The 14,931-nt window shown below is 28.3% G+C and overlaps 1 protein-coding gene across 1 annotated transcript in view; it reads left to right on the top strand.

Annotated features, from left to right (window-relative positions):
- Positions 1 to 14,931, top strand: part of LOC145331228 (uncharacterized) — a 34,124-nt gene that overhangs the window by 18,632 nt on the left and 561 nt on the right. Inside the window, exons 10-12 of the mRNA XM_080175844.1 lie at positions 13,842 to 13,923; positions 14,350 to 14,464; positions 14,824 to 14,880. Coding sequence (XP_080031970.1) covers positions 13,842 to 13,923; positions 14,350 to 14,464; positions 14,824 to 14,880 — 254 coding nt within the window. The remainder of the gene's footprint in view (positions 1 to 13,841; positions 13,924 to 14,349; positions 14,465 to 14,823; positions 14,881 to 14,931) is intronic.

Here is a 14,931-nt window from a genome sequence, read left to right on the forward strand (position 1 = left end):
TGATATTAGTTTTAAAGTTACTCAATATTTTCTGAAAGAAAACTTTTATCGAAAACCCGAAAACGCTTAAAACTAGTTAAGATTAACAGTTGTTTCCATGTATAGGGATGAGATACACTTTACTTTGAATATTTTAAATGCATTGGAATGAGATACACTTTACTTTGGATATTTTAAATGCATAAGGATGAGATATTTTCACCTTGTTAGATTACCTATTTTGATTCAAACTGGTTTTTTTTTAAATTTAGTATATTTCTTAAATTATATTCTATATTTCAGAATAGATAATTTGCTTTTTAGGTTATTGACTGGAAGAAGGATTCTACTGGAAGAAGAATAACAAATGGTTAAAACATTGTTTTAACTAAAAGTTGTCAACCCCCCCAAAAAAATATTGTAAAATTTACTTTTAAAACTGATACCCAGAACTACTTTTCAACTATAACATTGCTTAAATTTTAACGTCTACTTCTAGATCTTAAAGGTATTGTTTCCAATCTGTTTATTATAAGTTTTTTAGAGCTATTTCGAGGCTTGTAATGTGCTTTAATTTTTTCATATAATTCCTTGGATCCAACTCCCAAAAACGCTATTGAGGTAAACACAAAAATATTAATGAATATCTGATAATATGAATTTCTGAAGTAGTTACTTATATGTTTAATAATTGTAGCTTGTTCCAGATTACTTCTGGTATCATTAACTTTTAATTCCAATAGATGTCTTTGATCAGATGTTAACGAGGAAGAAATTACTTTAAAATTAGATTGTATTTTTATTACCACATCTCCTTTGTGAGGTAGATTAAATTCCAATTTCCCATTAAACATAATATGTACCGGGTAATTTGAACTATTTAAATCCTTTTGAAGCCCTATCACAAATGCTTTACCTATTTTATCATCATGTTTAAAAAGCAAAATTCCCTTGTTTGTAATTTGAAATAATTTTGTATTGCTAATAAAAGGACAATATTGAATAATAAGGTCATTTATCATTTCTTATCATTTATATGTTTTAAACAAAAAGTTATAGCTTCATTTAGTCCCAATTGTTTTCATCTTCTGTGATAAATTTAGCAATCTTTTGGTTTTCTGTATTGTAGTAATAATAAGAATCTAAAGAAATCCCCGAGTATGAAATAGCAATCAAAGAATTATATTTAATTTTGTTTGATAAAATATTCAATTCTAAATAAAATGTTGGTTTACTATCAACCAGACCTGATCCTATAAAATTGATATTTACTAAGTCAGGCTGTTTATTTTCAGGAGTCAATTTTCTTCTAAGATCATTTGTTACAACCCCTTGGAAACAATATTTGAAAGTTACTATCCAATTTTCCAGAAAACTTATTAAAATTCTTGCAGGAATATAGAGATTATTAAATGTAAGATCTACCCCTCTAATAAAAGCATTATCTTTTTTCATTGCTTCAGTTATCGAAGGTATAGGTTCAAAAGCTTCTTTTAGAAATTGTTGATGCTTTTTTTAAAATTGTCTAAATGGAAAGACTGTTTATTTTCATCTATTATATAATTTACTTCGAAATCTGAGTTAATTTGTTGATCTAGAGCTGTCATATGCGAAATTATTATATCAATTTCTTTTGATAATTGATCATATCTATTTGTAAGTACAAGAAATTTATTCAGACTAATAGCTATATTTGAACCTTTTGCTTCAATTTCAGCATTATTAGTATTTAGTTCAGTTTTTAAATCATTAAAAGATGTTCGGAAGAGTGTGTTTACATCCTTCATATTTTGGTTGTAGTCAAAAACGATCTTAATGACTGATTTAGTTGAGTCTAAATATTTATCACGGTTTATTTTTCATGATAGAAAAACTCTATTACCTCTTCCGAATATGAAAAGGTTATAAAAGTAGCTAAAAATATAAGATTCTTCATGATTGAGTTTTTTAAATTTATTTTGAGTCAAAAATATTTGTTGCACTATTATGTTGTTGCTCGTGTGGGTTAAATAATTATATTTAAAGCATGAAGCAATTTTAAAGGAATTTTAAAACAAGAAATTGACACTTGTCATTTACATTTCTGGTTTGTGTCTACTAGAGATATCACAAATAGAATGAGCAACAAAAATTTTAATTTTATCCTATTTTAATGGAACTAAATATTTTAGATAGCATATAGTGTATTTTTATTTACTTACTGCATAAATTAAGGCCTTTATCATTACTTAAAATTATAAAACTAAAGAACTTTAGACAAAAATTTGATTAAATAAGACTTTAAAGTAATGAATCTAATCTATACTTTTGCTCGTCTGTTTGAATGTCAAATGTTATTTGTTTTGGTGTTTCTTCAGTCCTTACAGAAGAAAGTAAATTTTGAATTAATTAGAAAGAGGTATATTTTTTTAAAAGATTAAATGGACTGATAATAGTTAATTCGTGATATCCAGGCAGAGGCTGGATTTAATTTTACAATAACAAAAAAAAACAGAGAATGATAATATGTTTTAAGTGGTTGTGTACTACATAAAATTTTACTCATATCTTCTACAAAATTACATCTCCTACTTGAAACGCTCTAGTGATTTTATTTCTATTGGCCTTTGTTTTATAATAAATTTTCTCGTAGCTTCCAAACTTTTTGTCAAGCTTAATTATTGTTTCAAAGAATTATACACGGCGAGAAATTATAGGATAAAATTTTGGTACTAAAGGTTAATATAAAATCATTTACTAAAATGTGACTCAATACTAATTGATTAAGTGTAAAACCTGTCTTTGTTATACGATTATAGTTATGTAATTGAGCGCCTATAGATGGTAAAAAAAAGTGTCCAATTTAAATTAGGTTGATTAGCTAATATCTTTTTCATTATTTACTTAACTAGCCCCACGTATCTCTCTGCTGTTCAATTAGACATTTTAAAGAAATTTGATAAATAAATAAATTGACAACCCAAAAGTGCTAATAATTTGATTGTTTTATTTGCGCGAAGTAAACCAGCGTTATTTGCTGTTCCTAAACTTTTAGTAAAATCCATGTGTATCTATTTCAGAACTCTAGCTGTTTGTGGGAAAACCATTAACTTTTTGCCTTTATAAAAACATACATGCTACACATATACTTGCATATTTATGACGCAATTTCTGTAAGTTTGAATTACAGTAATTTATTAAATTGTCAATCATTTTCTTAGGACCGCCATGGTTTACAGATGTATAAACCATAGCTAGATATTTATCCAAAATACTATCAGGCATATCAATTCTGGAATTAAATACTGTTCTAGCATTATGTTCAGCTAAATTCTTTAAGAAATGCTAACCCAAAAATTTAAGAATCTAATTCATTTCTTATTATATTTTCCATCTATGTAGAAAGTAGAACGATGTCTGTCTGTCTGTCTAAAAATTAAGATCTCAGTAATTACTGAACCGATTGGGCTCTTTTCTTCAGGGAATAAACCTAATGGTCCTGTGATGGTTTTGAGCTATTTTTCTTTTAAACTAAAATTTAAAAAAGTTGAAGCCCCCCCGAAATTCTAAAATGCAAAGAATTATGTCTATCAAACTATTTAGGACAAGGCCCCTAGAGGCTAGTGGTAAAGCCGCTAGTTGCTTTTAAACTACTAATTTTATAATTAACTAGAAAATTGTTAAATTTTATTTTCTTTGTCTCTTATCTACTACATTACTTTCTATTGTTTTTCATTATTTACGATTTTACTTGGAACTGGGAACTGTTTTTCTGTCAATTTTGATCTGTCAATCTCAATAAATGGCAAATTATTTTCTACCCATACACGTCACTCTTTTCCAGTCATTATAATTTGTTTAGACCTGTAGTCATTTAAAGAATCTTTTAACAATATATGGCTATTTAATATGAGCAATGTCAGGTTTACTAACTTGAAAAACGCGACTTAGAAAATTCGTTGGATTATTTTCAAACTTTATGAAAACTAAACCTAAATTTGTCTGGTTATATTCTAGCTTAACAATCCTAATTACTAATTTTAGTATGACTGTCTTAGACATCTTAATTATACAGATAATAAAGACATTTATTGTCACAGGCTAAAGTAGTTCATAAGAAGTTACTATTTTTCTAGTGGCTTGTAATAACCCTAAAATTGCATATAAAATAAGACAATAATTAGAAACTTTTTATAGTCATTATGAAAATTGCTTTATACTGCCCTATCATTGGTCAATTGATATGTATACTGACCTACCATTGGTAATAAAGATAATAACTTTAGAAACCTTTCACAGTCATTATAAAATTACTTCATACTGGCCTATCATTGGTCAATTGATATGTATACTGGCCTACCATTGGTAATAATAATAATAACTCTAGAAACCTTTTACAGTCATTATAAAATTACTTCAAGCTGGCCTATCATTGGTCAATTGATATGTATACTGGCCTGTCATTAGTAATAATAATAATTTCGTATTATACTTATTGCCATTATGCTCAGTATCTAAAATATGTTTGTACATAATATGTTCTCTAATAGTTCAATACAAATGTTCTCAAATTTTGTTGCACAATTTTAGAGCTGCAACATTTGCTCCAAACATATAAATAGTATTTATATAGTTTTTAGATTATTGTTGATACCCTATTATTATTGAGTAAATTTAGGTTATTTTGTATCGTTTTTTCAATAAATTTGTAGGAAAGGGCTTATTATCATGTACTTTAGTAGATAATGAATTTTCATAAAGTACGCTCTCTCTATTTCGTTTTATTAATAATACTTTATTGGGCTTTAAAATAATTGTCATTTGAGTTTTTTGAAAAGATTTGAATAGTAAAGAAGATTTTTCAATATGACTTTGATAAGCGCTGGTAGTAACCCAAAAAGGAATTGAATTTTCATCAAAATTAAAAATATATTCTCTATCTTCAAATTCAGGATAGATACCATTAAGTCTCATTGCTATATTTAAGGTATCTCTAAAATATTGGGCCTGTTGCCTTGGTAGTTTTTTCCTTTGTAAAATAAGGTCAGTCAAATAGTTACATATAGTTTCAATTTCCATTTTAAGGTGATACATTTCCATGTTTAATTTTTTTGATATACTATGTATGTGAGAGTATTTATGAATACTTCCAAGCTTAGAAATGTATACTTTTTTATATATTACAGTATTAATTGTTTATTTTCAAAGGCTAGAATAGAATGATCAAAAAGCTACTATAAATATGGCAAGGACTTGGCCAATGGTTCCAAAAATCGTTAAATTTCAATTTAATTGATGATGGGATATCATAATATGATTCCAATTAATTTAGAATCCAAATTGAACTGAATGTTCAACATCATAATAATTTTTTTTAAGTTCATAGTTTGGTATTACTTTTTATTTAATGTTTATCTGTTAAACTGACCTTTGGATCATTTACATTAACATTTATTGCTGTATAATCTAATAGATCTGGCGAATGATTTGAAAAGCTAATATCAACCTTATAACATTTAGATTTTATCTTTAACTTTTCTTTGAAAACTAGAGGTTCATTTATGACAATATTTTTAACTGAAACCTCTTTTTAACATCGATTAATTTACTTTTTGATATAATAGATACTTTATCTGTTTTAAGCCTTTTCATTTATCGTTTAATGTGTTTTGAATTATCTTTACTAAGATACAATGTGTATTGCTTATTAAATAAATCAATTATTGCTTTAATTACCCAAGAAAAAGTTTTATTACTTAAATTTTCAACTAAGGCATTTACTACATACTGATATTGTTATAAATTTTTACTAAAGTTGCTATTATTTTTAGTCTATCCATATCATCATATAGAACTTTATATTGTAAAACTAATGATTTGATTTTGAAAATACAGAAGCATTTAAATTACCAAAATATCTGTAGCATATGGACTGTTTATTATCCTATTCCCATATTTATTACGTTGAATTACTTTAATAGTATTTTCTAGACTACTAGGCATTAGTATAAGACCAAATAATGTTTGCATTCTTGATGCAATAATAAAGGTGATTCAGTTAGAAATTGATCAAATTAATCAACTATAAAAATTCTATACTAAGTACTGGCCCTCTCGTAAAAAAAAACATGGACATATAAACTGAGCCAATAACATCAATATTTCTATTTGTTATACCAGATACTTCATTATTACTTTCTTTTTATTTAAGACAAGATATTTTGTTTACTTTATTCAGAACAAAGTCTTAGAAAAAATATGAGAATCTCATTATACAGGTGTCAGTTCCTGTATCATACATGCCTGTGGTTTGTTTAGATTTCGAATCTTTAAAGGAAAATTTACATGGTATATATATATTTTTTGTCCTATATCTACAGAAATATTTACACTTTTCAGCTCCCCAGAGGGTGGGTTTTGAAAAGATTTGTTTTTTAAATCTAGATATCTTTTATGCTAAGTTACTCCCTAATTGCTTACTAAGTTGCCACCACTCTTCAGCATTAGGATATTTCCATCTACCCTGCATTTTAAGTTGTTTTGCAACTGGCCTTATAAAACACCTGTAAGATGGATGAAATAAAGTTTTACCAATCTCATTTTTACAGACAAGACAAGGTTCAGAAATTGGGGCCGTAAATTTTATAATTCTTTCATTATTTTTTGTTTCATAACAAACTTTACTGCTAGTGTGGGTGCCTTTACCACATAAATTATATTTTAATCTACCATTTACTTTAATATGGTTTCCATAATCTTTACTGTTAGTATTCTTATCATTATTTCTGCTATTTTATTTCAGAGCTATCTCTTAAAGGAATATGATTAGGATTTTATTTTATGTTATCTCTATAATAATAATCTTTATATCTTTGCTGACTATCATTATTATATATAGTGCCGGCCGGGCTTATATTGTTAAAAGACTGAGAATTAAAGTTGTGATAATTTCCATTCCCTAACAATTCTGCTTGTGATTGATCTTAGATATTTTTGCATGCATATTGTTTCTTGCAGAAAATATAGGTGCAGGGATATCACTTACTTTTGACTTCTCAACCCTATTATACCTTTTTCTGTTGTTATCTCTTTTGTAGTTTAAATCAATAGCACCAGCATACTTTCTAAGTGCTTGTACTTATTCAGAAAATGTTGGGAAACTACCTAACTCTGTAACTAAATCAGCTCTAATCTTTACCCCGTCATTTATTGATCCATCGGGTAAATTTTTTAATAAGTATCCAATAGCAGTTAAATTATAAATTTGAGTCCTAGCAGGCTCTTCATGTTCTAAACAAGCTCTTTGACATAGAGCCAAAATTTTACTAACAACTTTATTAAATGTAGGATCCTTAGGCAAAACAAAATTCTCAAGTTCCAATTGGGCATGCTCAGGCCTTAATCTTGTATCATATTTAGTCAATAACGCGTTATATATTTCTAAAAGTGGTATTTTTCCATCTACCATTGTAGCTACACTATCATATACTTCTCCTGTTGTGTATCTTAGGAGTGTTTCTTTAAATGTATGCTCAGATAATTTACATTGAGCTTGTGCCGCATTCATATTTCTCAAAAATTCTACAACGGAAGGAGTGCCAAAACCGCTAAATTTATGTCTAGTAGGAAAAGTGTGATTGATTAGACCTAGCTTTTCATCAGAAATAACTGAAATAGAACTGCAATCAAAACTTGGGGGGTAAATTGTTTCAGCATGATTGATATAGTTACTAAAAGCTTTTTCTCTAACATGTTTCTGTAAGGCCTCATTAACACGTTGTTCTACTAAGTCTTTAATCTTACCCACTCTCCTATTGACATTATCATTAATACTAGTTTCTAAGTCCTTTAAATGTTCATTAAAATCATTAACAGTTTATTTACTGATTTACCTTTAGGTAGATTTGTTTTCTTATTCAAATCATTTATTTGAGCAGTTAATTCAAGCAATATACGGCCTAAGTTATTATCAATAGTATTATTAAACTTAATTTCTTGTTTTAGTATCTCAACAGTATCATTCATATCATTTACTAAGTCTATGTCTTCTGCATTTCTAGACATAACTCTTTCAGTAATATTAAACTCAGGGCTAGTTTCATCTTCTACTAAATCCTGAGATGAGATTGGTAAACTTTCTAAGTCTCCTTGTCCGTCGGACTTAATAAGATTTGACATATTTCTCAAATAGTCAATATATTTTTCCCTACTCTTACTACGTTTTCTTAGTGATTTCATTTTGAATAAGTATAAAAAGATCCTTAATAGATGTTAAAATATGACTGACTAAAACCACTATTGGTTTAAAAATTGTGGGATCAAAAATTAATAAAGTAATGAAAAATATAGATGTTAATGAAATTATTAAACTTGAGATACAAATATAAAAATGAATTTTGCTGGCTAAAATTTCTTTCAATTAAAACTTGAGATACTAAATTTTAATACTTGATATACAATTATAGAAGTTAGTCTAACTGATATAAAACTTCTTATTAAAGCTTATTAAAGAAGCTAATCTAGTTGATATAAAACTTCTTAAAGGATTCCTCCCAATTTTCTTTGGTACAATAATGCAAAAAGAACCCTTTACTTAAAATTCGCCGCGGACTTAATATACAAATGTAAAATTACTCTAACTGATATCAGAACTTTTTATAAGATTCCTCCCAAAATTTTTTTTGGTACAGTAATGCAAAAAGAATCTATCTCAAAACTTGCGGACTTAAAAGTGGAAATATAAAATTATTCTAATTGATATAAAACTTATTAGAAGATTCCTCCCAAAAATTTATTTTGGTACAGTAATGCAAAAAGAATCTATCTACACTCCTTTTTTAAAATATTCTTACCAACTGTCTGGTACAATAATGCAAAAAGAATATATCTATAAAAATTGTACTTTAGAAACATTCTTACCAATTTTCTAGTACAATAATGCAAAAATAATGTACCTGGAAAAATTGTACTTTAGAAATATTCTTACCAATTTTCTAGTACAATAATGCAAAAATAATATACCTGGAAAAATTGTACTTTAGAAATATTCTTACCAATTTTCTAGTACAATAATGCAAAAAGAATATACCTGAAAAATTTGCACTTTAAAATATTCTTACCAATTTTCTTGTAAACTATTGAAAAAAAAATATATGTATAAACTTCACTTTAAGATATTCTCACCAATTTTCTAATACACTATTCACTATTGAAAAAAAATATATGTATAAACTTCACTTTAAGATATTCTCACCAATTTTCTAATACACTATTCACTATTGAAAAAAATATATATGTAAGAATTTGCACTTCACTTTTTAGTTATATTACTTTGCACTTCACTTTTTAGTTATATTACTTTGCACTTGCACTTTAACCCTTCTGCATCTCTTTATAATGTAAAACCTGTTCAGCTTTAGTTTTTTTTTTTTGATGTAAAAAACAAACTAATATGCACCCCCCTTTACACCAAAAAAAAATATTGAACAACCCGATGTTGCACCAAATGATATGTTTTCTCCCAATTCTAATAAAACGTGCCAAGTTTCAGAACAAGAAGAGAATACCAACCAAGTTGAAGCCAATCTCCAACTCATATGACAAAGCATAAACTTAGCTACCAAACCGAATAAGTTAAACGCAATATTGTCAAAATTTACAACATTTAGCTGGTTAGGCTAAATTGATTCAAGTGATAGATGTGATAAACAATTCAACTTTGCCAAAGAAAAAGCAGTTCAATTCAATACTTTAAACTTAGATTAAAATTATGTTATGAAGTACTTATAAGCTGTAATTTGTGAGAATATTAAATAAAGCTAGATTTTCCAAGAATAAATAAATAAAGATTTATCCAATGCTTAATTAAACTCTAGCAAGCTACCAGATGTATTTAGCTTTTCTTATAACAATAGAAACTCAGAGTAAACTGCATAGCCGGCTTATACAAGTACAACTTGATGCGCTACCGTACCCTTACTCCTAGAATCCAAGCTATTAAGCTACAGAGCTGTACTAATCAGTGTCCCAAAATCTAATTTAGCATGTATTATACAACTTAATATTTCTTATCAAGCATCCTTAAAGAGAGGTACAACTATAGAGGTTCCCATGTTCCGGTATGCTCCAGGGCCTCTGGAGTGTCAACCGGTGCGAGTGTCCCCCTAGGGCCGCGACCAATGGCCACAAATATACTAGCATTCTCTAGGGCCTCTAGAGTGTCATCTAGTTGCAATTGCTTGTACACAAGGTTCTCAATTGCATTTGTGTCGTGCGTTTCAGTCCCTAAAGCTCCAAACGCCTACAGATAGCTGTCCTTTAATCTCTAGTAATTTTACAAGACTTAAAATATTTGTATCTACTATATATGTAATTGCTAACCACGTTGATTCCTAACCCTCAACTAAGAATGATTCTATTTTTGCACTTGAATAATTCCTAATCAAGTTGGAGGAAAGAACTCCACTCTTTACTAACGTTTTCCAAAGGTACTAGGGCTTTCTAACAAGCTTTGATATTAGCAACTACTTTGAATTTCTAAATAAAAGAAATCATCAAAGTATTTTTGAAGTTACTTTATATTTAGACAATATAGTAGCAAAAGTCCTTTAATAAGTTGTACATGTAGACTATCATAACCTAATGAATATCAACTATATACATAACCACTAATCACGCTATTCCCTCCGCAGGAATAACTCCGCTCTTTACTAACCGCTTCCAAAGGTACTAGGGCTTTCTAACAAGCTTTAAATTAGTAATTATTTTGCTTTCTAAGAAAAAGTCTATTAGATAAAGAATATTTAAATAATAAACATTTACCAAGATAATATAGAGGCAAAGGTCCTTTAGTAAGTTATGATATGCTTATAAGTTAAGTTTTTAAATTAGTTTTACTTTTACTCTTAAACTGCTTAAGTAATGGCAAAATTAATACAAAGACCTAAGTGTTGTAAACACTTCCACGCGAAGATCTCCCATTATTTATTAACTTTTGTGCAATAAAGAATTGTTGTCTCACAGCTTCAAGTTCAAATTATTCAATATATACCAAAGTGAAAAATGTACTAAGTGTTTATTGTTTATACTTTATTGTTGATTAAATGTGAGTATCATAGTTTAGTATTGTATTCTAACATAAGTATAATAATGTTTTTTAAGTTATTTTCAATTATTTTATATAAGGTTAAATATGTTTTATGACAGTTAAAACATATCTTTGGATTTGCAAAGTGTAAACCATAAGTTCTTAATAAGAAAGTAAACTTTAAACTTATAATATTTGATTCTTTAAGATTTTCTTTACACTTGACATGTAATTGTTTGTTATCCAAATACTTTGAAAAATAATCATCAAACTTCATTATGTTTTGTAAATTTACAAGTCCAAAGATATAATAGTTAAACTTAGATAAATTTGCTAAAGATAGTTTTTTTTAAAGCAGCATAAGTATATGATTTTTCAGAACTTAGCCTATTTCTCTAGTTTTGAGTTTCATTTGATTTTTACAAGTCCCAACAGGGAACTTGTAAAATTTCTATAAATCTCAATAAGAGTAAAACAGAAATTAAGATAAATGAAAAATTGATACACATAAAAATAAACACCATCCTTATAAAAACTAACAGAATGGTTAAGAAAAGAGATAGTATACAGATAAACACATTAGATAGGTTAAACATTAAGAGATACAGAGGTTAAATAAAAGATTACGAGTGAATGAGTGTGCAAGGCTCATTGAGAACCAAATACTTTGCTGCTCTATTTATACTGAGATCTTAGAATGTTCTAGAATTTAGTTAATGGCATAATCTGATGCAATCCTAGCTTTTTGTGCAATAAAAAGTATAACAAAAACTTCTACATCAGTTTTTGTCATATAATAAAGAAGATTCTGGAAACTTACACATGATGCAATATTAGCTGTTTATGTCATAATAAAACTTCTACATCAGTTTTTGTCATATAATAAAGAAGATTCTAGAAACTTACACATGATGCAATATTAGCTTTTTATGTATGACAAAAACTTATTCATTGGTTTTTGCTTGTATAATTAAAGTGTTTCTAAGAACATTCTAGTATCTATATACAATTACATAATACAAAATAATGATGAAATTATTGAATCACAGTAAATAACTATACTCTTGTTTCCTACAAAAAGTCTAGAATATTCTAGATATAAAACACAATTATATAACTTTGAATTGTTGTGCAATCCTAGTTTTTGCTCTTGTAAAATTGTAGCAAAAACTGCACTTTCTGTGGGAAACTCAAAATATACTAATACTTGGTTTTTTTTTTATGTATTTTAAAACTACAATTCTTTTTATGTTTTTTTTTATTTTTAGAACTTTTTTATTTAGTTTACTGGACATTAGTCAAATTGATTTTTTTTGTATATTTTTTAATAAAAAGTAAATCACCTTTACAAACCCAATCAATCAGTTTTAAGATATCTTTATATTTCAAGGAAAATTGATAAAAATACCAAAAAAGGGAAAATTTGGGTTTTACCATTTATATGCACAGATACCATAAAATCAACAGAAAAATACTTATTTTATGGATTTATGCATTGATTATACTAAAACAAAATATTGGGTAGAAATTAATGTATTTCAAATAAAGAAAATTTGGAAAATAAGAAATTCTACCTCTATCACTTCAGAGGACAGCTGCCAACCTCTGGTTGACAGGATGTAGTTAAATACTTGTTAGCGATAATACTTAGACCAAAAAGTAAAACAAAAAGTTTTTTAATATGGTAATAGTTATTTCTTTCATCGTATTATAAACGGCTTTCCGCGGATATAGAATGTAAAATTATAAGATTAAAACCAATTTTTTTAGCCCTGAGGTGCCGAAAGCACGGGCTAAAAAAACTGGTTTTTAATCTTATGATTGTACATTTTTATATTCATAGAAAGCTGGATATAATACGATGCTAGACATAGTTTTTTCGTAAGCATGAGAACCGGTTCCTATCAACCGAATTCGAATGAATACGAGAAAAAAATGATAATCTAAATCTTAATTTTAGGGATGATGATCTTAAAGACACTCTTATTGGTGGTGATGATGACCCAGATGGTATCAAAATACATGAGCATTATGACAACTTGTCTATTAAACTACGGTCCGATTTTTGTATTTGTAGCATTCTCCAATCAAGAGAAATCCCAAAACATACAATCATGGTTTTTAAATTCTCCAATTCATAAGGGAAATACAGTAGTTTTTTAAAGATGGTTATATTTCTTGTTACAACTGTTTATTGGAGGCTGCTACAAATACAAAAATTGGACAATAGTTCAATAGATGAGTTGTCATAACGCTCATGTACTTTGATACCATCTGGGTCATCATCACCACCAGTAAGAGCGTCTTTAAGATCATCATCCTCAAAATTAAGATTTAGATTATCATTTTTTTACCATTTAAAAAAAAAAATTTCTTTGAAATACATTAATTTCTACCCAATATTATGTTTCATTATAATCAATGCCTAAATCCCTTGAAGAATAGACAATTTTACAGAATCAAACTTTAAAAATGAGAGAATAGTAAAAATAAGTATTTTTCTGTTGATTTTATGGTATCTGTGCATATAAAAGGTAACACCCAAATTTGCCTTTTTTTGGTATTTTCATCAATTTTCCTTGAAATATAAAGATATCTTAAAACTGATTGATTGGGCTTGTAAAGGAACCATTTGAGTATCTTCGGTCTAAAAAGGTCTGATTTGTGAGCATTTTTGACCAAGTTGTGGCCAAATAATAATGAAACATATGAAAAGGTAACACACTTTATCTTGATTAGAATGCTCAAGGTTAGCAACACTCAAAGAAGAATTTGTTTTAAAAATTGAATTATATACAGAGCACAATGCGAATATTTATTTTTGGTATTTTCCTGCACGGAATCTTGATCCAAATTCTGCTCTAATCCTTTGGTTACAGGTAATAAAACGAATGTTTGATGTAAAAAGTTCCTTGAGAATATTCCCTTGCCCTATAGGTATCTAATCTTATCCACTATGCAAATTGCACTACCGTACATACGAGTAGTAGCGTATAGTGACTAATAAAAATAACGTCACACAATACAAATGATCAATGATAGGCCAATATACATTTTACTATTGGTAAATTACAATGTATACTGGCCTATCATTGGTCATTTGTATTGTATGACGTCATTTTTTATTATAATCTATAAGCTGCTTCTGCATATAATGCTGAATATATGCTGTGACATTAAATAGGCTGCTATATGAGATAGTCTTTTGTTAATTCTTGTATTGGTTGCACTTGTTTTGTAATTTATCACCGACTTTATCTGACCCTCTATAAGGAAACATATCTAACTTATCTTATAATTTATAGGGTGGTCCCGGTTCTTCAGGATTCTTTGGATTGTTGAAGGAACACGGACCCTGTTTAGCTGACTTAGACCCATCTGGAAAACCTTTTGTTAAGCAGAATCCATTCTCGTGGAACCAGGAATTAATTCTTGATGGTTTAAGTAGCGCAGCTATAACATGACAATGTCAGTAGGTTTTTTTGGATCATGGAGAGAAAACGAAGTAGCTGGTTTCCTCGTATTTTCACAGCCTCCTATTTCTAGCACCTGCGGGGGGCTCTAACCCTGCGGTGCCTGTTTCCCAACTCTGCGAATCAATCAATAACAATTAACTAACCTAAACTAAAATAATCTTTCAAAATCTACTGTGAAAAGACGACGAAACCCGCTAATTCGTTTTCTTTCCATGATACGGTTTTTCCCCAAGCCAAAAAATTACTTTGGGCCAAAATAGTTTCAGTAACACAGGATACTTTATTATTAAAGGATTAATTTTTAGAGACACGGCATTATTTACGTGGACAATCCAGTTGGGAGCGGTTTTTCTTTCATAGGCAATTTTATATAAATTATAGCTGATAATGTGTATCCACCCCCCACCCACC

The sequence above is a fragment of the Acartia tonsa genome, chromosome 11 (genome assembly GCF_053477335.1).
Source record: "Acartia tonsa isolate MP-2025a chromosome 11, ASM5347733v1, whole genome shotgun sequence".
Lineage (NCBI taxonomy): Eukaryota > Metazoa > Arthropoda > Copepoda > Calanoida > Acartiidae > Acartia > Acartia tonsa.